The 26,338-nt window shown below is 31.5% G+C and overlaps 1 protein-coding gene across 2 annotated transcripts in view; it reads left to right on the plus strand.

Annotated features, from left to right (window-relative positions):
* LOC141451097 (uncharacterized) overlaps positions 1-8,164 on the plus strand; it is a 51,294-nt gene extending 43,130 nt beyond the window's left edge. The window contains exons 5-6 of one of the 2 annotated variants that reach the window (XM_074122170.1): positions 6,442-6,619; positions 7,799-8,164. In XM_074122170.1, coding sequence (XP_073978271.1) covers positions 6,442-6,619; positions 7,799-7,924 — 304 coding nt within the window. In that variant the 3' untranslated portion in view covers positions 7,925-8,164. The remainder of the gene's footprint in view (positions 1-6,441; positions 6,620-7,798) is intronic. The other variant, XM_074122169.1, reaches the window with a different exon arrangement.
* The last annotated feature ends 18,174 nt before the right edge of the window (positions 8,165-26,338 follow it).

Raw genomic sequence — 26,338 nt, forward strand, 5'->3', positions numbered from 1 at the left:
AATTAGCTAGCCTGAATCTATACTTTTTCTTGTAGATTTAGTTATATTTAGGTTATTTTTCTTGTTATTTATTTTCCCCTTCTTTTTGTTTGCATTTGCTTTAATTTTTAAAATTGTTCTGACATATCCCATTCCTGTATTTGTTGTAATAATGAAAATAAAAAAGCAAAATGATGGCAAATATAGCTGGCAACTATCCTTCGAAATGACAAGACGATTTCTTCTGTTTACCTAATTTTTTATCTGAAATATTGAATACAAATGTAATTCTTCTGAGTGACTTTAATGTGAGAATTTATGATTCGCAATCTCTGCCTGAAGTTCTGGAACTGTAGGCTTTAGCACCTCAATTATTACTCTTTTTTTCTTTGTATACATACGTTTAGTTTATTTTTCCAGAGAAGAATTGTAAATCTTTTTGAATAACTTACTTTTTATTCTTATTCTCTGAGTAATATTTTATTTTTTCATTTTATAATTGTATACTGTTTGTTTAAATGTTTTTGTTTTTTTTTTATTTTTCTTCGTTCTTATTAATGTATCAATAATATTTGTATAAATATCTTTGTCATTCATTTATATGAATTTATGGATTTTTTTTTTTTCTATAAGCAGCAACTCCAGCAGATGACATTTGCCATGCTGTATACCTTTTGTTCTTGTTACTTTTGTATAATTGTATTTAGTTAAATAAAGGTTATAATAATAATAATAATAATAATATAGCTGGCAACTATAACATTAAACTTCATTATCAGTTCTAATACCAGTGGCTGTCGCTGACTATTATGAGACAAAAATACAGATTGGTTTTGTGAATCGCTCAACTAGATTTTAACAAGGAACTTTCGGTCGAACGTGAAGTTGAACATTAATGTCAGAACTTGTCTACAAATTTTATTCATGCCATTCATAGTCTGTACACTTAATTGCCACCTTTTTCAGCATATGATTATCATGCTAATGCTCTAAATTCTCAATTGACTGCAGAAGGTATTCCAATAATTATTCATTATTAGGATTGTAATATGTTTACATATTTTTGTGATTACAAAAATAATAGACATGATAAAAAAACTGATAGAATCTTTTTTATTTTCCCTTATATATAAAAAAAAAGTAGCATTGTGTTTTGTCAATTTTTGAAGTAGACTGCAATAGATATTTCGAGATAACCTAAATACATACCAGAATTATTTGTGTGCATGGATTAAAATATTTTATGTGTGATGACTATCTGTTAGTGAAAATCCATAAAACGAAAAGTCGAAAAGTGTTATCGTGTTATTCCGATTGGTCTCTGTCATTTTCGATTCTAAACTTCTAATGAGGCAATTTTTCTGTTTTTATTAATTTTTCCGAAAATGCCTTCAATCTTTTTTTTTTTTGGAAACATTTTCCTGAGAAAAGTGTTTTTTTCTATAAAAGTACTTGGAAGAGTGCAAATGTGCAACATCCTGCAATTCTTTATGGTATCACGTCTGCACAATATACGCTTTTATCCGTTATTTTTAGGTAGTTGTTTAATAAAAGTCAGATTCAGAATCAACTTTGGCATAAAAGTTATAAGTTTGAGGCGACTGGTGAGATTATCAGTATATCGCTCGTGATGAATTAACTTAAGAAGAAGTGTTCCTTATCGCTTATTCTTTTCCTAAAATTTTAAATTACTGTATGCTCTAATTGTAGAATGGATTAATTTAATCTTGAGAAAAATGTATGTATTTATAAAAGGAAAACCTTGAACTCTAGCAACCCTAATATAATAAATTTAAGCCTTCGTTATAAAATGGAAATAAAGTTTAATTAAGTTAAAGTAACCCGAATGGTGTAAAAGTTGGAATAATTATTCGAGTTCTCTGTCTAATTGAATCTTTATCGATCAATGGTAACCCCACTACAAAGGTCTTTATCACCTTTCTTCTTTGCATATGAAAGCATCCTTTTTCTCTTGACGTTGGGAAAAGGAAGTGTTGCGATCGTTTACATTCTTGAAATTGTTTTTTTTTGTGTGCTAATTTCATGCGTGAGTTCCATTTGAGCTCTAAATAGTGTCACTGCACATGTTTCCTCTCTAAAATCACAAGCTTTAATTCATTATTTCGAATCTAAATGATTTTCCGCGATAATTATCTTTTATAAAAATAGAGTTAGAACTATTCCTTTACTGAGAGCGTGCTATTTATCTTACAGCAAGTGGCTTATGTACATAATTTAAAAAAAAAAAATCTCATTAATTAAGAAAAATAATTTGGTTACATTTCTGTTTTATTAATAAGAAGAAATTTAATTTTGCAGAAGGGCGTTGTGGGACGCGTGGGTGTAACTGCGTGAGCGGCTGCAAGTCCCGGCTCAATAACTGTCCACTCGCATAACACATTTACATACCTACTTCACATCTGCATCCTGCATCTACTGTGTACACACAGTATACTTACAAGTCTGAAGCTTCTACTTAGAATAGGAGAGTCGTTAGATGTATTTTATATCGGCGTTGGAGGCTAGTACTTATTGAGAGAAAATTTAATGTATCTTTTTTTCTAATTCCATTAGCAGTCAGTAAAAAAGAATAAAGTTCAAAGCTTATAAAAACTGTTTGGTAACAGTTTAGCTTAAAATAACCATGGCTAAGCTTCCCATTAGTCTATAGAGAAAAGAAATGTGCATCACTACTTCTTTCCAAAACCAACACCACCGCAATATTTAGAACTTCTTTGACCTCAAGTTCAACCAGTTTTTGGCTTTAGTTTGACGGATGGTCTATAGCCAATGATAATAAATGACTGGAAATTCTAGTTTACGATTGAAAATAAGCGGACTAAGGTTTAAGTTTTGTTTACATTCAACCCGATAGCTTGCCAAAAAATAAAAAAATATCGGAATACGTGAAACTCATCAGGAAAGATTTTTGTATTTAATACTCATCCACATATTCAGAAAAAGAACATCCAGTCTTTTCCACAATTTACACTTTTTCCACCAACTAGAAACGCCGTTTTTATTGCATTCCAATAATAGACATTGGCAAGAATGTATTCTCTTAGCAGCCTAAATGAGGTTTTTAATTTCCAAAAATAGTGTTCTTAGTACAGCCAGTCCTGCAGTTTTTGCGCGAGTACCTATAGATTGATTTTGATTCGCCACTTTCCATAAATTCCCGTGAGCATCATGAGATAGCTGTATTTAATCCATCTTTCTTTTTAAGGTGGTATAAAATATCACTATTGGTCCCTTTGTTTTAACATTAAGTACAATGTTAGTAGAGCTGGGGGGTTTCACTTTAATACTCTCGTATAAAAGGCTCGTAATAGCTTTGTTTCTTTAAAGAGACGCGTACTTAACGATGGTCCGGCTAATTCTGGTGAGGATAAGGATGCCTCATTTCTATTTTACTGGAGGTTTCAGCTGCAACTGTCACTTTGATAATAGGTGAACCATTCACCCTCAATCATATAGTAGCTCTTCTGTTGTATTATTGTAACAAACAAAACCATCAAAGTTCCATTGTGAGAGCTATCGCCGATTAACACTTTGTACTCTGATGACAGATCATAAACGAAAATGTGAACCTTCTTTGGTAATTGAACTCTGGTGCAAAACAGAGACCCAAACTTACAATTTATTATAATTTAAAAAAAAAGATACGTTTTGAAAATATTTAAATTTATACGTATTTTAACATACAAGTACGTTAAATATAAGCGGTTTTTTGAATAGCTCAATAAATCGCTTATTTATTTATTTATGATAGATTTTGATAAATATAATATGTAATGTATTGTGAAGAAAGTATTCTGTTATACCTAAAGTGACGCATGAGTACAGTTAAATTAAATTTTCTTTGAACATTTTTTTTATAAACGCAAGATTCTAAAGTTTTCAACAAGAACTGCCCAAGCATACTAATGCAAGTTCTGAACTTTAGATACTTCATAAAAGTGCTTGGATGGTGGCTTCACAATGAACTTTTTGGATCTAATTATAAACATTTTTAACTTCAAATTGGATGGAATGTTTTACAACTTTTTTACATTTTCATTGTTGGACTTTTATTTTAGTTTTATTTGATTTTTTTTTATTTTTTCAAGTCAGTCGTTCTAATACAAGAACCAGTTTTGCAAGAGATCATTTTGTGGATTGGCTAAACGTTAAGCATACATTCAATTTGTTCATCGCAGTTAGAAAAAAGTAATCAATTCTCTTCCTTTTCAAAATATTTTATATATTATTAATTCAAAATATAAATATTAAACATGCTACAAACAAGACTTGGTGATAATTGACATGTTTCAAGTAGATAGATTGATAAACACAAACTTTACAGATAAAGCAGTTTCTCAGTATCATTTTGACATGTCCTGTGGTAGATTTCTTATGTACAATAATAATTAAAGAAATAGTTAATATATTTTTTTAGAACTTAGAAAGAAATATGATTTTCAAAATACGCTCAATCATATATAATCAATTAGTTCTCTCATTCAACTTGAAAGCAACATAATTAACCACTGTTTTACGTTAATATTTAAGGAATTACTTCTTTCATTAACTTACTTCCATCAAACAAAATGAAATACAACATGCAGATTTTTCTCGTGCTACAGTTTATAATATATTTTTCGCAAAATGACATTGATAAATAATTTCCCTTGGGCTTTCAAATTGCCTATCTTCTTCTGAATATTATACCTCTTTCTTCCTTATTTAAATTTAAATATATATATTTTTTTAAATATTTTAATTCCTTTATTATAATTCAAACTTTTATATTTTACTAGTTTATTTACATTTTTCTCGGTTAACTTATAATAAATTAAAATTCATTAAGAAGTTTTTTAATTTAATTATTGACTGTCCTATTCAGTGTATCGGTATTTTAGTGAATGTTTTTATCTTTATAAGTTGGATTGTGGACGGCGTTCGGTTTTCGGACTTATCCTTAGATTTTATTCACTGTATGAAATTAAAATTAAAATTAAAGAACCACGTTCCTCCAATTCTAATGTTAATTGCACATCCCACATTGCAGTGGTCTCTCTTCTATGCAACTGGTTGGGTAGAAGGCATCCTACTAGATCTATTTTTTTTTTTTTTATTGCGGCTTAGCGGTCCCTTTTATCGTTTTGTATATAACATCATTCTATCTACACATTTTTATTTTTGTATATAACATCATTTGTAGAGAATTCGAATGAAGAGATGATTTTGAAATGACAAGGTAAAAACGTATTTTCCAAGTGAAGGAAAATAAGAATTTTTCAAGCATAAGTACAAATATATATAGAAATATAATATATATAATATATAAGATTTCATATGGCCAAGAATGACCTTGCACGAATGTAAATTTTTGCTTGCTTTGACTGTCTGCTGTTGGTGAGATGAAGTTGTTGGCGTGGGATGTCAATATACTCGTGTTAGGTAGTATTCTCTGGAAGTAGAGCAAACCCTGAAAGAAGTGTAAGAAGGAGGAAATTCTCTCACCTTTATGTGGTTATGTGTCTGGAGACAGCTGGAAAAAGAGACAAGATTGCGTTTACTTCAACTCCTTATCTAGTATTCAAGATGCATCTGGAAGATACTCTTACGCGAGTCAAAATGTAAGTTTTCACAAAAATACACACACACACTGGCAAACTAAACCATCACCGCATTGAATGCATCCACGGGCACTTCTTCTTTCCTCATCCTCCTGTCATTCTCACTAAATATTTCATCTACAGAAATCTCGAACAAACATTTTTTTTTCCAAGATTCTTTTAATTTTTTACTTTAAAAAAGTTCCAAATTGAATTACAGATTGTTTCCTATATATTTTTTCTCTTCCTGAGCTTCAAGACTTTGATGAGTGATTATGAAGATAGTTTATGACCTGTAACCTAAATGTGTGGACAATCCGGAAGCTGCCAATGCACTGAAAAAGGCATACAGATATAGTGGCGTCCACAGTAATAATATCATTTTATTTAAAAATTCAGAAAAAGTGTATTCATGAAACATCAAACAAGTAAAGTACAGCATGGAACTAGTCCGTCTGCTGGAGGTCAACTTGAAAACAAAATATCTGATTCTTGATATTATAATAAAGCAATATACACTACAAATAGATTATAATACAAGATAGAGCACAATACAAATAGCTTAATAAATGCACTACGAGGACAAAATAAAATAAAACTAAAATTATAATAACTTTAATAAATTATAATAACAGAACAAAAACATAAATCAGAGATTATAGCAATGATATACCTACTCTTAAAAATAAGAACAATATTATTTTAATAGATAGGTGCTTACAGTCTCAAATATTGTGTCGCAGACCTTGAAAACATTGAGTAAAAATTGATTTCAGAATTTATTTTTTCCAATTTTTAATAATTGCAAAAACCACCAAAGGCGAAATAATTTCCTAAATAATTGTGTGCCTTTCTCTTTCAGATTTGGAATGTGTGTAGACATTGATGAATGTCTGGACAATACCGATGGATGTAATGAAGATTCAGAAACTTGTCTAAATTTGAGGGGAAGTTATGCCTGCGCTTGCGCCGTCGGCTATCGATGGAATACTACCATAGAGAAATGCACACCTATTCTTGCATTCCAGAAGCTGGAAAATGTTGGTTTGATTTTTACCTTTTTATGTTTATATTCTCTTGTATTCATCTTGATTTTTATATCATCAAAAATCTGTAATGACAGCATACTAGTCAAACTCATATTAATTATACAAAATATTCTAATAGTAAAGTTCTGTACCAGTCCCCAAAGATAACCCCAGTTGGCTGATACAATAGGCAACTGCAAAATAAAATGTGACGGAAAAAACATAAATACATTTAATTTGGTTTAAAAACAAAAATCTTTTAGCCAAGCAGTTTCTATAATTCACCGACTTTTATACAGATATTATGAGATAAGGCAATGTCGGATTTATCAGCTAGCCTTCATTGTTTCCGAATAAATGGTGTTTGATTATAGAATCAGTTAATCGAGAGTAAATCTTTCTATGTCTTAATCGCGCTTCCAAGAGCTCTTATAGATGGTGACAAAAGAAATAATGATATAGGCGAAGAAATGAAAATGCTTGTACAGGCTACGGTTTTAACTAATAGTTCCAATATCTAAAGAATAAGAGAATTATTGAGGCTGAATTGTGGGCCACACTTTCCGTTTTGCGTACCATGAAACTTGATTAAACAAGACACCTCCTGTTCATACCCCAAGGCATGAGATAGTATGAGGTATTAAGAAGATATTAAAGAAGTATTAATTGATGAGCGACTTTTTTGAAGTGAAGTGTCTAGGCTAGAGCCCGAGAATGCATTTATTTGGTAACTAGTTATCAGTCAGAAAGTTAAAGGTGTTTGTTGAAAGTGCAAGAAATGCATTGAATGTCGCCAGAACAAAGTAAAAACCGATATTGTGCATAACAACACCTGCAAGACCGTGTGCCGCTAGGGTGGGGGTGGATCTACATATCCATCTTTTAATGGGAGAAAATATCTTATGAGAGTACTTTTTTCGAGATATTTGAGGGAATAGTTTTATCGAGAACAACTCCAGCGGACTTAATTTAATGTTTCAAATGTATCTTTGCGTGACATAGAAACCCTGAAGTGTCTTTACGAATAAAGAACCTCCATTCGAGTCCGTTTATTTCTAAATTTTGTGCAAAAATGGAAAATTTAATAGATTATTTCAATTTGCAGACGTTATAAACTGTTCCTTTATATTACGTTTATAAATCTATTTAAATTATTACATAATTTAATGTAATTATCTTTTTATGTTGCAGATAAGTATTGCTTTACTAATGTCAGAACCAATACCTCCGGAACAAGAAAATGTACAAACAAAACTACAATATGCCCTTGGAATAATTAAGGAAAAGATACTAGGAAATAAAGAAGAAAAGTCATAAAGAAGTTTTAGCGATTTAGTTTATTAGTAAAGTAAATGAAAATGCAATATTAAAAAATCTACAAGCGGTTTTATTAATAGGATAGACAATAATATGGAATAATTTTATCATTTAGTTAAATTTTGCTCACCTAACATTGAAGTCATGTCTCATATTAAACGTTATCTTCCTGTAAAGTGATATTTCAACTATCGGCGACTATTGAATTGTATAATAATATTTCCTCATAACTTTACTATAAATCTTATCCTTATTATTATTATTAAATATATATGTACACAGGGTGTTCCAAGCTACATGGATAACGATTTTTTCTTGGAAACTAAGATAGCTAGAAAAAACCTAAAAAATAGGTGTCCCCTTAGTTTTTTGTTAGGAATCCAAATTTAATTTGTAATTTCTTTCGGTGCTTCAAGAAGCGATTTACAGGCACCAACTTCATTTTTTCAAATGGGGAGGTGTGGTTTTTATTTCAGAAATAGATTCCTCTATTTTTTTTAAGAAAAATTTACTCGAACAGTTTTTTTCTGTGAGCGATATTTTACAAGTTATGAATTAAAACATGATTCTTATAAGAAAGTTCAAAATGATATTATAACGGTTTTTTGATTGAATAAGAAGATAAATACTATTTTATTATAAATTACTGTAGATGAACTAAAGCAAAGAATAATAGATGCCTGTAACTCTGTTAAATTCGAATCTATTTCTTTGGCAGTTAGGGACTATTGGCTGGAAAGAGCATGCCTATGCATCTCTAATGGTGAAGGTCATTTCGAGCATGATCTGAAATGTTAATGAGGAGTAAAATTTATAATAAAATAGTACTTTTCTTCTTATTCAATCAAAAAACCGTTATAATATCATTTTGAAATGTCTTATAAGAATCATGTTTTCATTCATAACTTGTAAAATATCGCTCAGAGAAAAAAACCGTTCGTGTAAATTTTTATTTAAAAAAATAGAGAAATCTATTTCTTAAATAAAAACCACACCTCCCCATTTGAAAAAATAAAGTTGGTGCCGGTATCTCGCTTCTGGAAGCACCGAAAAAAATTTACAAATTAAATTTGGATTTCTAACAAAAAACTAAGGGAACACGTATTTTTTTTTTTTTTTTCTAGCTAACTTAGTTTCCGAGAAAAAGTCGTTATCCATATAGCTTGGGACACCCTGTATACATATAATGTTATTTAACATTTATTTTTTATTTGTTCATTTGAAAATGCAATTGACTTGGGATGAATTGCAATTAATGTTTGAGTGAATGAAACGCGGAATTCTTAAATTTTTTAGCGCAAGTTTTTCGTGATTAAAAATAATTTTTTATAATTAATATATGTATGTAATAATTAAATAAAATTTTTAAAGACGTCGTTGCCAATAGCATTGAGAATAGTTCATTTTTATTTTTATTATTTTCCACTAGGGCAAAACAATAAAAATGATTTGTTTAAAAATTACTACTGAATTTGTAATTGGTTCATACTGCCCCTAGACTGGGAAAGCATTTGCGTAGAAAGGAGGTTAACAGTGGTAAAGTGTGGCGTAGTACTAAAGGCAGTAACCGTTCTACACACCTGTAACCAACCGCCAAAATGGTGCTGAATCCCATTTCGACAGGTTGATGATAGTAATGTGAAATAGGTGGGGGGAAAAAAGAAGAACAGCAACAGGAAAGTGACGAGTAGCGCACTGCATCTTTTATCTCTGCTAACACCCTTTACTAATATTACAGATCTGTAGGAGAATGCTGAGCAGCTGGAAAAAAAAGAGGAAAAATCCTTCACTCCGTTTTGGCAAGATGAGTTTTCCATTTAGAGAGTGATATCGTTTTAATAGCCACAGATTGTTGTGTAGCATGTAGTAGAGTGCTGTGGAGAGTGTTTGCATTTGTGGTAGTTAATATATGCAGTTCGTCACGTTTAAAAGTACATCGCCTCTCGGCTGGGGTTGTGCGCATTACCGCAGATAGAGAGAGACCTACATGGGGTTACTGGTATACAAACACTAGTGAAGGAGATAGAGCGCGTCTAGGTGTTCTACATTGGTTTAACATACCCACCTTTAAATATCTGTGGGGCTCTCTAGTACAATGGGCTGAGGATGAGGTAAGTGTGGTGAACATGAAAGGGTACACATCAGTACTCATACTACATATTTATGTAACCAATATATAATACTCTTACCCAGGAGGACAAACTTAACCTGACCTCATCATTAAATAAACTTCTTTGCTTCACTAACACCCCTTATTTCACCACAATCTTTACTATAAAATGATAATAATTAACATTATTCTGTAAATTTATACTTAAGATAAGCTTAAAATTAACCAATATTGTAAATATAATCACCAATAGTTTTGCGCGTATCATAACTCGGTAACTTCACCAGTGTAAGCTTCCCTCCATTAGAATATACATAGAATGTATACATAATTCTAAGAAAATACTGTTTGAAAATCTGATCAATGGTATTTTACATTTAAATAAACCATTTTAAAAATTAAAACTGTTAAGAGAAGTTTGGTGTCACGAATAATGTAGTGTAATTACTTACTAGTGTTTTATTTGTTAATTCATAATATTTAATGTTTTCTTAATGTTAATGAATGAATAAATAAATATTTATTTCTATAAATATTTCATAAAATAAATACAGAAGTATAATGTATAATACATTTTAACCTCCTTAAAAGTGAGGAACGAGAAAGGTTAAATGAGAAGGATAGGAATGCAGGGAAAAAAAGGAGAGCAAAAACCTGCAGCTAGTGTAGAGAGTTAGAGGAGTATCTGTTTTATGCTTTTATGTCTGTACGTTATAGTAGGATCGTAGGAAACTATGTCGCGGCAGAGTGGATTAGGATGACAGTCTAGGATGGAAAGGAGTTTGAGCAGACGATTTTGGATATAGGAGTGTACCGGGGGGTAATGGACGCAGTCACTGTGGAGTGAGTCAATTCTAGTGCGTCATGGAGAGTTTGTTGCGAGTCTCAGAAATTTGTTTTGTGTTGTCCTGACGTTTCTTGATGTTGCTACTACAAGTCAAGACTCCAGGCAGAGCAGGCGTAGAGCAACATAGGCCTAATGACTACTTTGTAGAGGAGGAGTTTGTTGGGTCACAGTCATTTAGGAGTCACGTGAAAGTAATGGAAATAATAGTCGTGTAGTCCAGTTTGCCTGCGTTTACTTTGTCCTGAACGTGTGTAGTGGAAGTGAGTTTGTTGTCCAAAGTTAGGCCTAAGTACTTAAAGTGGGCAGACCACGAGAAGAGAGTATTATTATGTCTGTTATGTCGGTTAAAGGATGGTCTACGTTTGGTGAAGCGTTAGTCTTGTGGTTAATTTTAATTTTCCATTTGCTGCAGAATTTTGTTAGTCTGTCTATTGCAAGAGTAAGTCTGTTGGTGATGGTGTCCATTCTCCAAGATAACGTGCAAAAAGCCACGTCATTTATTTTTTCTACCTACATTTTTATAGAATATAGTTGTAAATTTACTTTGCGCAAGTTTATTTATACTGAAGAACTATATAAATCTCAGTCTGCTGCTGACTTTGTATAGACAAAAACAGTTTTATTTTATTGACTTGTTTCTTTTTGAAAGAGAAGATTTAATTTGCATTCTATACGCATAAAGGTTTATTATTATTTTTATTTTATTTATTCATTTATTTTGTATTTAAGGCGTTCCTTATATTACCTACTATTATTAGGAGAGAGTACAGCATATCGTACATCTTGATGGTAAAAGAAATAAATAGATCCTATCATTTTACCTTTACTTTTTCCCAATGATTTTGATCCTTATTGTCAAGTTTCACAGAAGACACCACCTATTAAACACAAAAGAAAGTATTTTAAATTATAAAAATGAGGAGAACATTGGTTATAAAAGAAGTAAATCTTAATTAACTTTGTTCTAACGAAAAAGATAAAATGTAGAAACTCAAAAATTAATTAGGGTTAATTGTTTAAGACAAAGTTATAAATTAATATTAAAAGTACGAAGAAGTAAATAATTATAAATGTAAGCAAAACGTTGTTGGCTGTCTTTAGTTTTGTTGTTGTGCAAGACCCTCCAGGAGATTGGGGAAGAAGGAATGTTTCATGTCAGGTGAGAATGGTGTAAAAGTATACAGCAGAAGCTAAAGGTTGTTAGCACCTGTTTTTACTACCCGTTTTACATTCCCATTACTGTTTGAAACTTGCACTTAAATTTATTTCCTCATTTTGTATAGGTCACTCATTTTGTTAAGTGTATTGTTTTTCCTTTCAACAACAGTCATCTTGATACTTGAATTTCCTTTATTCAACAATAATCTATTTTAATACTAACAATATTCAACAGAAGGAAATAAAATAATGGTTTCATGTTTTAAAGAAGAAGGCTATAATTTGGCCAAACTTTTTAGAAGTAATTTACGTTTATTACCAGAAACTGTTCATGACAGTGGTTCTGCAAAAGGCACATATCCATTTAGCCAACTTCTATTTAATACCTGTAATAACAAAAGAGAGAAAAGTCAGCAAGAAGCCTTCGTAATATTATTATATCTTCACATTACCTAAATGGTTTCTTCTAACCAAACTGTAAATCTCAATTTTTGAAGGGTAACTTTTCACAATTAAAATCTTTTTCAGTTCACAAAAACATACATAAAAATCTGTATGTATTGCATGCAAAATTATTAAACTCCACAACTTTTTTTAATGTGTAATTTGTATAAATTATATAAAACATATTTCCGACATCAACATAAAAGAAAAAAATACATTAAAATGACTTGGCCTGGAAGTTGACTTGAAGTTCAGCCTAGAAGTTGACTGGTCTAAGTAGGCAGGCAACGTCTAGCAAGATAGCCAGATCGACTCTTGGAGTAATTAAAGCTAAACCAGAAGCTGGATTCGAACCCGGGCTCTCCGCCTTAGAATCCAGTATACCCTAACCACTGAGTTAATCCATTCCCTCCCTTGGAGTATTTATAATATTTTTGTATGAATTATAAGTAAGCTGATGATAGATCTGTAAGCGTAGTTTTAAAACATGGCTACGGACGAAGAGCTAAAACAAAAAAAAATAAAAGAAAAAAAGCCTCCTGCCCTGCCACCAAACAACAGAAACAGTATATTGTCAATATAAAACATGAAAAAGCGCGGTTTGCAAACATTTGTTTAACTTCAAACAAAAACACTGTACTACTTTGTTTTAACTTTCAACGAGAGCGGAAACATATTTCCTGAGCATTCACGAGTGCTTGCAAACAAGTAATCAGTAGTGGATGCAAAACAAACAAGTCTGTTTTGAGAGAAGTAATATCAATAACATATATTATATATATATAAATTGGGTTGAATCAAAAGTATGTTGATATATTTAATGTCTATTTGAGCTTATTTTTGACCGCTCTTTCGATTATAGCCTGAATCGCTTTACTAGATTCCTAAAAAACTGTACGTATATTCAACACTGCCGTTAAATTCAGGAAGTTTCCAAAATATTCTTCCATGAGCTTAACTGCTTTGCGTCGCTACTACTAGGGTTCTCGGCCTCGCACAGAGATGGCGTAGCTACCATGAATCATCTTCAGTCTTGTATAGACCAGCGTTTCAATAATACCTTCACTAGATACATGGACCAATCTAGCTTTTCATTTTGCCTAGTAATAAGTACCTTTATTGACTTTACATTTGGAATTCTATGTAGTCTAAAGGATAATAGTCAAAAGTTGTAAAAATAGTAGCTAATGCCGGTTAGCAGTGAAAATAATCTGGTTTCCGCACAGTATATAGTTAATCAAACTATTGTATAATCAAACAGCATTCATTTTTTATTGTTGACAGTTACTGGCAAACTTTTTGATCTTCTTTGCCAAAGTTCCCAGTACACCTCAACTATCTTAGTAGATTCGCCGGCTCCCAATTGGATTTCTGTACCCACCAGAAGTGCTCCACAACACTTTTCGGAAACTTAAACCGTAAATGTCAATTGCTTCTCACAACTCCTTGTTCCTAAGCTAATTTATCTTCTTACCATTTCGATCATGTAATCAAGCTGTTCTGCTCCTAGGATGTCGGTAGAGGATTCAATACTTTATTTCTGGATGCCTCTCTTTAATGTGGTACTGGGCGCTGATCTCACTTTGGTTTCGTTATGACTTGTATCTTCCTCACAAAAATACTTGAAATATCAGAGACACGCACTTTAACTGGTAATGTTTCTTTAAGTTTATTTATTTCTTTGATTAAACATCCTCAATTATTTAATTTTAAATACTTTTAACGCAAAAACCATGAATATAATTAAATTATGTTCAATTAAAGTTTAGCAATTTTAAAGTTATAGTAATTTAGGACAAAATATTATAAACTATTAATAACTAAGTTTTGGGAATAGTAAATTGCATGTGCTTTGTCACAAGGAATTATCATATCCATACACGTATTAAATGTAACAGTAGAATTAGGAGGAGTCGGCAAGCTGAGATGCTGGTAGAGCAGCTAAGCAAAGAGTGTGAGCGAGGTTACAGGATACCCAAAGCCATATGCCCTGCAGGTACCTAAGGCCATTAGATTCGCTGATAATAATACCACAGTGGTATTGAACAGTGAATTAGTGAAGCGACGGTAGAGAAATTTCTGGTTCCTACATTGTTCCAGTGAGTTCCATCTTTGTCCAACTGCACACCCGCAGAGTCTACAGTATAACCACCTGCAAGGTTTCTATCTGTCCTTAATATACTAACCTCGCTTAATATACCTAGTATTGTTATATAAATATTAATAATATTATCTCTCTAATATGGAAACTGGATTAAGTAGTATTAAGGGCTAACAGATAAAGATCTTTTCTACCATTTTTTTTTTTTGTTCATCCTAATTAAAATTTTGTAGAGTACCTCGGAAAAAATGTAATAATTAAAAATAAATAAATAAATCCAATTCCTGCGATTGCCATTAGATTTTCTCTTTCTAGAAGCTTCTAAAAGCAGCAGTGTTCTCTTGTTACGGACAACACTTCCATGATAAGTAAGCTCTTAGAAAATCTATGGTTAATCAAAATTTTGATCGATAAACTCAATTTTGATTTATAATTTAGAGCAACTAACCAAATCATCCCAAGAGAAGCTTTTCACAAAGTAAAATCATCCCCGGCTCTAACGCCATGAAGCGTTTAGTAATGTTGAGGCGTACCATCTGACCAACTGCAGTTGTCTTCAACAAGTCCAGTCGATTTAAACATTATTTCAACAATAGCGATAACGATTTGTTTAGCAACTAACATCTTACAAACAACGATTTAAAGTTACACTATTCGGTTACAGTTATTACAAAGATTCTTTTTAGAGTATTCTTTTTTAAAGATATTGTTCCCTATGGAGTTTGTAAGAAAGTCGTCTGATTTTCTCTAATGATCAAGTAAGAAGACGATGCATATCATCATAATACATGTTTCGATGCACCCTTCTAAAGCTTCAGATGTTGGCGTAATTTAAATAAAAAACAAAACAAATAAAGAAAATCAAATAAACAAGAAATTACTCTGTATTATACCTGAAAATCCCAAAAAAAATCCATAGTTTACGATTCATTGAAGGATTTTTGTTGGAAAAAAGTTTCATTTCAAATAATTAATATCCATTAACTGAATTTCTTAAAGCATTAGCTTATATCGTCAAAATCTAATAATATTAAATATTGGTAACAAAAAGATAAATTTTTAAAGTGACTTTGGGTTAAAAGAAGTACTATTTCGTACCTATTACAATAAATCCTTTTAATTAAAAAGCGCAAGGAAGTATGTAGTAAACATCAATCAATTGAAATTTAAATTAAAGTGAAGTAAACTATACTTTTAAAGCTAAATTTAATGAATAAAATAAAGCAATTAAGTTTAAGGAAGTGCCAGTAACAAATAGTATTAATAACTGAGTGTGAATTAAATTCATGTATTACTTCATCTTTACTATGTATGTTAATTATAAATAGTAGGAAAATTATAAAATTGTTCTATTTTAATTATTATTAATAAAACATAATGAAAGTGAAATGCACATGTCTGAAATGCTCCTTTTTTCTGAATGTTATTCAAAATTTAATTTTGACGAGGCCAATGCAGTATGTAGAATAATTTGTCCGTCAGAAGCACCCTCTTGGCTAAGCCACAGAAATGAATTCTATATAATGTGGCTAAATGTTTAATTATTACTAACATGCCTTCTACAATTCAATTAGATATAAAATAATGTCTATTTTAATTAATAAATAATTAAAATCTACAACACCCACTGGATTCCTCGTTTAAATACTTAGAATAGACATTTTCTGCTGCAATGGTATAAATGTTTAAATGCAAGTTGTGCTATTTATCTTAAATCCTTTTGAATAATTGCTGTAAACAGAAACTTAACTCTCCATACAGTGATTTTTCGCTACCTTTTTTAACGACTTTTGTTGACTATTGTTGCATAATCAGAGCTCAGTGGCTTATTTTAAATTTTCATCGAAGGAATGTAATTTACAAACTTTTTAATGCTTATTACTTTATGAAATAGGATATATTTTACTTCCTTGTTTTCTCCATGTTTATCAGAAATCATATATAAGTGGATTTTACTCTCGTACTACTTTGCTTTCTTCATTTATGACCAGTTTCGTATTTCTTTACATCAAGATGACGAATCAACCTCTAATGATACATGGAAATCCAAATAGAACTGAATTATGTTTTAGCATGATTGCAAACTACTTAGCCCATTAAATTTTACCTCATTGATTTGGACTGAATTTGTACTCTCTGGATTCTACACTCGAAAATTGAACTATTGAGATAAACCGCATACTTGAGAACGGATTAGTTATGATCTAAGCGCAGAGAAAAATCGACATGCAGATCAAAGTTCGCATCTAGTGAAGGATCTTTCTAAGATACTTTCAACCTCTCCGCATTGTATAGTTCGCAGAAGTTATTGTGAAATTCTGCTATTCATGTAAAAAAAAAAAGCTTGGCGGCAAACTAACCAGTGACGTTGCACGTTGGCGTTCTTAAAAACTATGATATCATATGAAATACATCATGACTGGTGTTTAGATGATGCGGTGTTTTTCACGGTCAACTCACAGACTCCTAATTGAATTCTTTTTACCACTGTGATTCTAAAGAGATATTGTTATTAAGGACCCATTGCCAGTTCCGTTATGTAGAATCTTTTAGGCAGAGTTCTCTACCAATGGGGAGAAAGGAGATCAGAAAATGGTCAGAACACACTGCAGATGAAAGTGCTTAAGCTTCACTGCAGGATCCTCGAAGGGTCCCAGGTAACCTAACGTTTTAACATGACCCTCAGTGAAATAATAGTAATTTCTATGTGATATTAATTGGAAAAGAAGGATGTTATTGTATTCCTATATTTTAGAAGTTAGAAAAAGAACTAAAGCATCATTAGTGAAGGAAATAAAACTTATTTTTATCAACAGAGTGGTTTATCCATTCGCAATTAGCATGCATAAAAGTAGCACACTAACGCCTCAAAAACAACCACTAAAATTAACAATTAAATGCACACGCAAGTGAAGTGCATCTCATTATTTTTTCCCACACTTAACATTATGTTCTCATCACTTTACTGTGCAAGTTTATTTATTTTTTCTTTCCTCTTAGCTGTTTTTGTATTACATTATTTATTCTCATACTAGTCACATTTAGTAAACAATTAGATGGATACATTACTGATAGTTGTACCCTATGTTTGAACCCAAATAAATAAAAATCCAAAAATCGATTTATTACGAATCAAAGATTAGAGAATACAAAAGATTTGTAAATTTTAACATCCAATATTTTCTTTAATTTTCCTTCTAGAATGTTGAAATTTCTCTCAATGGAAGAGATTGTCATAGTCTATGTAAATTTGATCCAAAATGTTTTTCCTCAAATTTGCGAAGCAGCGTTTAGTAAAGGTACGATAAACATTTCTAGTTATAAGCTTGAGAATGTGAATTGTGAGAATGTGCCTTGAGTGTTCACCAGATATTTTTTTATTAAAAGTCTAATTTCGATAATTAACGACAATCCTTTCTATCGTTCGACTCATAATCGTCATTCTTCTTTTTATCGTTAGATTAGAAATGATAATAAGTAATCATCTTAATACATATTTCGTTCATCTCCGAATCGGGGGTATCTTTCTTTATGTTCAAATCTGCAGCTCTAATAAAACAGGAAACAGGTAGATTTGGATTCATAAACACCTCATGATAGCAAAGAGTTCTGGTGACAGAAAACACCTCAATTTCAGCTGCTAATACGATCTAAAATGAAAGGTAAATTAGTTTCTGTCTACTGCCTTAAATATACCTCTCTACAGAAATTAATAATATATTTGCTTATTTTATTACAAAATGAAATAAGATTAGAATTTATATTATTTCACGAAGTAATTTAAAGAAATTTTGTTCACTTGCTTTTCATATACCAGTATTCAGAAAATTGGTACTTAATTACTACTTCATTACAGCTGAGAAGTCTTACTTATAAACTTTAATAACTTCAACATTGTTACAAACAAATTCTACTTAGTTGAAACAACATTAAAAAGTTTAATTATTTAAATTATTGAGTTTGTATAAATTTTGTTTAATGAAAGTTTATAATTAACATTTTTGTTTCACAACTGCAACTGAAATTTTGTATTAAAAGATTAACATTTCACATTTACTATTTATACACGAAAATAGGTTGGAATGAAACAACATTTAGGGCCTACGTATTTTGTGCATAACTTCTAAAAATTCTGATTAGTATTTAAATTTTCGTACTTTAGTAACTCCTTATATGATTACTTAATACACGATTTACCTGCAATCTTGAACTTCATTGCTTATAGTACGTATGTTGGAGAAATAACTTGCAAAGGATGCAAAACAAGTTCTTAAGGTTTGCCATTGATGCTCCAAGATATATACCTGTTGCAATACAGTAGTACAATATATGAGAGACTTACTGACGGTAATTTGTAACAATTTCTTTCTCAATGCCACACTTAGAAGTAGCATAAATACACTAACTAATAATAAAGCAATTTTTGACTTAAATAACATTTAATTGCCTAAGCAGTATAATTTGGTACATTAGAGCTGGATTTGTCTTCTTTCCCAGCTGCAAATATTATAACTTAAACAAACATATCATTAAGAGCAAACTGAAGAAGAATAGATGAAATTATCTGACACTGTTACAAGTAATATGCATACATGTAATATATTTAAATAGTTTTGACATTAAATAAATTCTATATTATAATTACATTATAAGCTCGTGTTTTTCTGGTTATTTAAATTATATTATTGAAAGTTTTCTTAATGTCTTATTCTAAATTCTTAGTTTCATTAAATAATACCCGTTCATGCAATACTAATTTGTGATTCTAAAATTAATCAAGCAATCACACTACGCAATCTATCTTTGGGAGAAGAAAAAGAACAAATGTTAAGCATTCCAAGCAATACCCCTTAAAAAAGGTGTATTTCATAAAAATACTGATCTTTGCAAACACTGAAAAGTTGCATTGATATAAAGCTCCATGTTATTCTTAAAACTGTAAACTGTATGGTCTCTGTTCAAAACCCGAAATTAATAATTAAGTTGTGAAGCAAGAAGAAATTTAACGAACAGTTACATTTTCATTAAAAGCGGTTATTCTAAATCCTGGGTCCACCCTCTGAACCCAGGGAGGTTAATAAGAGAAGTTGAAGTATGATGACAAAGTCGAGGCCTTTTTCGATTATTATAAAAACGAAAATCGTATTACATATTAGATAAAGTTCAACAATGTTCTGCAATTACTGCTTCCATTTCAACGAATGTTAAACTTTAATAATACATAATTTCTATGCACTCAATGTTGAGTTGTAAAAGAAAGAAATTTAAATTTATTGTCTACAAAAGAGATCATACAAAAGTAGAATAATATACTAATCTAAGTGCCAATAGTGTAATAATGATGGTGTTATGATGATTATGATGATGGTGCTGATGGACAAAAAAAACTTCCATTGATGCCCTTAACAACACTCGCGCAAGAGGGATAAGGTGAGCTCGTTGGATACAGGCTCGCTTCAAACATATAGCCCTTCTCTATTGGAAAACGCTTATCTTACCCTCTCTCCATCGTAACTGAAGAGTGAGTTAACCGTTAGAATTTTATGTTTGTGAGTAGAATATTACCTTAGTTGTTAGTTACCTATTCGCTATCGAAAAATGTAGATATAAAATGGAGTCCCTTTTATTTTACCAAGTTTGTAATCCACTCAATTTTATTTTTTAAATAATAAAGTATAATATGTATGAAGTTTTGTATTAAATGAAAAAGTGTCTAAAAATCTGAAAGTAGTTTATTTTAATAAGATTTTTTATTGTTTTAAGACTTACCCAGAGTAACTTAAGGAGAGTAATGATTTAGAAAAAGAATTATTATAAAATTATGAAACATTTATTATGAAAATTGAAGTTATTTTGAGCGAATAATTCAAAATAAAAATTGTAATATTTTGGAAAATTTACAAAGAAAATAAAGAATTTGTCTCACTGTTAGGACTCTGTACGATCTGGGATGGATTCCCTAGAAGTATGCAGGATAAAGCTGCGAATGACTGAATTTACAGATCCACAAAACATTTCTGTGGCCAAATAGGTTTTTTTGCCCGGTTCCACTGTAAATTAAGGAAGCTCTCACAGAAATGTTCGGCAGACAGTCTGCAAGCATACGATCTGGAATAATGGAAATAATCTCACGTTAGACATTTTGGAAAAATCAAGTTACGTTTCCGTAATCGTAACTAATCTAAAAAAACAACAATCTTTAAAAACAAATGTCTTATTATTGTAGGCATTCAATTTAAAAATATAGCACTTTGTGATGTGCTTTTTGAAGATATAATTTAGCAACCTAGCAAAACGCGATTTATTATTAAAATGATTCAGAATTACAGAAAATATTATAAATAGAAGTAACAACAATGTTATAACATTTTTACGTTTATATTGTAAAGTATATTTTAAAAAATAACACAGAATAGAGCTTAAATGCTCATAAAACAAAGTCATTCTATTGTAGAAATTGAGATAAATCGCCCTGTTCTCAGGGCCTTTTAAGCACAACTGTTGGCACTCTCCTTTGTGCTGCAAAAATTCAGACTGCTCTTGTATTGTTTATTGGAATGCTACAAGTTGTCATACTCTTTACCCAATCATGCTTAGCTAGAAAACATTGATTTATTTTTAGACAAATTGTAATTTAGGGAATTCTCAACCTAAAATTTTCCAAATCTTTGTGTTCAACATAACTTTTATGTTTCAAATTTGCATAAATCCATATCTCATTTTTTATTTCGATTGCAGCTAATGTCTGTATTATTATTTCTTTTCCAATCTCGGATATATTGGTATATAATAACGAAGTAAGAGTTACCGGTCAAGCACATTATTATTATTGATCAACTAGAAATTTTGGACAATACGGCATGTTTTCAAGATCATCGCTTCTTGCACTTGGACGTAAACATCTTGATCCAATTCCAGGGCGGCTGAACTAGTGTGTAGTTCTAATAGAAACTTCCGGAAGTACTATAGGTTCTTCTCAGACAATCTCTACTTCCCACAGCCTCTTTATCTCGTACCCCAGTTAAGCATACTTTTCTTTTTTCTCTCCTGAAACTTGAAGGAGAGTGTTACTGCTGGAAATAGCAATTCCTACCGTCCCCCAGTCTACATCATGAACAGTCGATTTTGTTGGACTATTCTGTCAGTGAGCACTGACCGGTTGTAGTAAAATGTCACAACCATAGATTTGAGTTTCATAACTTCTAAAGGATCATTTTGGCCATTTGGTTATGTCGATGAAGACAAACGTTTACACGAGCTTAGTCGGTGCTGATCAAATTTTAGCGTCCTTCCTGCATTCCACGTACCTTCATAGCAACATTTCTTAATTCCCGGTTGCCCCTAGGCAGCTGTCAAAAAAAAACCCTCCGCCTCTACAAACCAATTTCCGCACGTAAGTAAGGCTTTGCAGGTGCCAGCCATTTGATTATGAATTAATGACATGCTTTGTCAGACATCGATCATTCTTAATAATTGCTATCAAATACGTACAGATGCATATTTTAATGAAAGGTCATCAGGATTCATTTGGATAATGAAAGGTAAAATACAAGGGAAAAACACTGAATTGGCTTCCAGTTCGTCTAGATATCTACTTTATCTATATTTTTCACCTGCTTTTATGGCCAGGGTTAAAATAAACATAGAGAATAGCCTTTGTTTGGAAAATGAAAGGTAAAATACAGGGAAAAACATCGAATTGGCTTCCAGTTCGTCTAGATTTCTACTTTTTTGTCTCTGCCAACTGCTTTTATGGCCAGGGTTAAAATAAACATAGAGGTTAGCCTTCATTTGGGAATTGAACAGTAAAATACAAGGGAAAAACACCGAATTGGCATCCAGTTCGTCTAGATATCTACTTTATCTATATTTTTCACCTGCTTTTATGGCCAGGGTTAAAATAAACATAGAGAATAGCCTTTGTTTGGAAAATGAAAGGTAAAATGCAGGGAAAAACACCGAATTAGCTTCCAGTTTGCCATTCCAGTCAAATGTTCGGCCATACCATCTATAAAATATTAAAACGATTTAAAAGTTAACTGATGCATAAAATATGAATAGAATCAGCCGATCACATTATGGAATAATTTTACAGTAAGTGCGCGAATATTTCTAAAATTTATTATTATTTTAAACTTTATCTACACGCTACATACATGTAGGAAAATTATATTTATAACAATAGTTTTTCCAAGCGATTTTATTTAGATTGGGGTTAAATAAGGTTTTCTAAACTTCCGTTTTAGATATTTCAAGGTTTTGCTACCTCTAAGTATTTGATTATTAAATTTCTAACTAAACTTCCGAGAAGAAAGAAAATCAATGCATCGGAAGTACAATTTTAAAGAAAGATTTTTTTCTGTAATTTACTATGAATTTGACCAACGGATTCATTTGAAGCTGATCTAATGGCGTACTTATGCTTAAATGTCAGTTTGGTTCAGAGGGAATGTGCCGCAGTGTATTAACATGATTATGAAATTGATCTTTTATTTTATTTTGTTTATGCATTACTAAGATACAAGAAAATTTAACTATATTCGTAAATTATGGCAAGAAAAAGTCATGTGAGTGTTCGTATCAGATGCTTTTCATGAAAAAATAAAGTAAAACTGTCGAATATTGGCTAAAACGATTTTATCTTATGGAAAATTTCTTAAAAATTGAGAATTTTTTTTCGAATAATTTGTTAGCATTATTTCTCAATAACTACGTAAGATTGATATTATTTCTAAAATCACAAAAGAAAGTTTGTAAAATATAAGAAAGTAATCAATGATTTAGAAAAATTAGTGAAAAAAGGTATTGAAGCCCCATTGATAATACACTTTGGCCAGCCCATAACTGGTTTTTCATTGGAAGAGGCGTGATTACACTAGAGGTGGGCGTGACCCGCCCACAGTCTGCAACCATGTTGCATTGTGATTGGCCAATACTTTAAACTTAATTATATCAATGAAATAAGTAATTTATTATTTTTTTTTCTACATTTCTCCCATAGGTATTTGATAAACTTTCGATTTAAGCTAGAAAAACAATTTCCCTTTAAAAATTCGTTAAATAGAATGTCTTTTGGAATAATACCTCATGTTTTACACTATTATCGTTAACAAAAACAAATAACTTCAGAATTTGTATTGTTTAATAGTAAAATAGATTAAAGAGAAATGGGCATATTGTAGACTTGTAAGCCGCCATTACACAGGGTGTAAGTTCACTTTACACTCCAGTCAGTGGAGAACTCTAGTGGTAATTTCTGTAAACATAGGTAAATGAAGTTTCTCCATTCCATTAAGGGGAGGGATTAGCTATGCGGTTAGCGTACTCGATTCCCACGCGGAGGTCCCGAGTTCGAATCCAGCTGCTAACCCTTAGATTTTCTCTTCCTAGGAGCTTCTTACAGCTCACTGTCCGGTGATGGACAGTGTTGTCTGTATCGAGAGAACACTGTCCGGAGGCCGGCAGTGCACTGAAAAAGCTCCGAGCGCTAATAACCTCAGCTGTTGATGCCGTTCCATTCCATTAAAACCATGTTGACGACTCACTAGACTTATATAGGACTATCATACATTCACATTTAATCATGAGAGTGACTCACTAGACCTATACTCACATTTAACTATGTTAAAGACTCTCAAGACATATAGGTCAATATTACTCTCTCATATAAAATTGGTATTATTATAACTATTATAAGTTTTACTCACTTTTGACGCTTAATTTTTTTAATTTAATCAAAATCTAAGTAAATTAATTTTTGCTAATCTCTGTCACAAACGATTTCTTCAACCACAAATTTCGAACACTCTTTAATCTTAATTAATATTTTCATGTTTCTAGTTGAAGGAAACTTAACATCAAATCTCAATTTCAGAAAATCTTTCAAGTTTACCCTGGATGAGAAAAGAATGAAGAATCAACGATGGGAGCTAATTTCAAGGCAGTGCATAGGACAGAAGTATCTCTATTTTGAGCAATCATCATTGATGTTCAAAATAGCTTTTTTGAAAATTTATCTAGGAAAACTAAAATTTTAAAAAACCTAAAAATAGGAATGAAAATTTATTGTTTTGGAAGTAACATGTTCGGCATCGGATAAGAAGCAAACTTTAGTACGGCAGACAAGGTCGCAAGGTAAAGCTGTTATATTTATTACCTTAGCACAGTGGGATATTTGGTGCTCTTTAAATGCCACACAGACCTTCTTGTGTGGATGGCCTTATAAACACCTTGTATTAAACTAGTGACGGCACAGTAACGTGCTTATTACTTTGTGTTGAAAACGGAGGAATTAAAAAAAAAAAAAAAATGGACTGAAAATTAAAATTAGATTACAATAGCCATTAGCCCTGTGACCGTCATTCGCAGTGTAGGCCACAGTCACAGTTTTTTGGCAAATTGTTACTACAAATTAATGGGAGACTTTGTACTTTAAGAATGCAAGAATATGAGACTGCGTAAACGTGCACAAGCGATTGAAAATCTGCTAAAATGAACATATTATTTTTACTTCAAGCTTATAAATTAAAACCACTGAATCCTGTTCGTACATATCGAGTTAGGTTGGGTTAATTTGTGAATACAGGTTTTAATAATTGCATGATTATGTTTGTTAGGTATTTAAATTAGTCTGAGTGATTACTGCTATTGTTCCAACTGCTATTCTTTGTTCTACAGGGTTGGAGCTTAACTTCATTTTCTAAAAATAAAGTAGTTACACGATTAGCAGCTCCGACTGTTGAATATCAAATAAGAGTAGTGTTTAAAACGAGCCTAAGGTATTATGGCGATACAACTCGTTAAATAGAATATGTTCTTGTTTTGTGAAGAAAAAAATAAAAATAAAAGTTATTTTTGTCTGCAATTGTTTAAAGGCAAAAATATTATTATAATGTACTAGCTTCTTGTTCTCCCGTGTTTGTGTATTTATATTATGACGATTATAAGCAAAAACCAATTACATTCAATAATTGACAACCTAGGAACGAAGAATCGTACAGTTAAAGAGAAAAATAAAGGGATATTGAAAAAAAGTACTTGTAAAATAATGAAGTACAATACAAATATAGTTTGAAGGAAGTCAATTACAACAAGAAATTAAAATTAGAAATATAATTATTTAAATTGGATAAGCTCGAGCACAATAGAAATAATGGAGCATCAACATTAAAAAATACTGAAGTAATATGGGGGTGTAAAAAAAAAAGCATTCACTAGATGAAGTGTATGCTATCCAACAAAACTTAACTACTGGGTAATACGAGCTTTACAAGTTTTCCAATATAACTTTGTCCCTAGGGGCTTAAGGAACCCTGGAAGAATGGGTAGAAAACCATAGGTAGTAGAAGGGTTTCCAAAGAAGTATGATCTAGAGAGAGTTGTGAGAAAGAATGGTTGAATGAAGAAGAGATAGGGTTGATGAGCATGAGGTAGAAGTGAGGATGAAAGGTCCAGGGGTATTTTGGCAGGAGTAGTTCCTCATTCCTACCAGCTCTTGGAAAACAGAAGCAACTCCACACAATATCCTACACTCTCGGATCTTCACTCTTTTAGAATGGAGAATCTGCACATACAGAATACCTGGCTTGTTCAAATATTCTGGTCTACATCAAGAAGTGTTGATAATAGGCAACTTGTGCACCTATATATATTATGAGAAGAGTTTCAGCAAAGAGCTCTTGCCGCCATTCCAAGGCTTCAAACCATCCTGATCACCATCTCTCCACTTAGTTTGACTCTAGTAGTTATAACAAG

The sequence above is a fragment of the Rhodnius prolixus genome, unplaced genomic scaffold (genome assembly GCF_049639745.1).
Source record: "Rhodnius prolixus isolate KJV_2025 unplaced genomic scaffold, Rpr scaffold_8, whole genome shotgun sequence".
Taxonomy (NCBI): Eukaryota; Metazoa; Arthropoda; class Insecta; order Hemiptera; family Reduviidae; genus Rhodnius; species Rhodnius prolixus.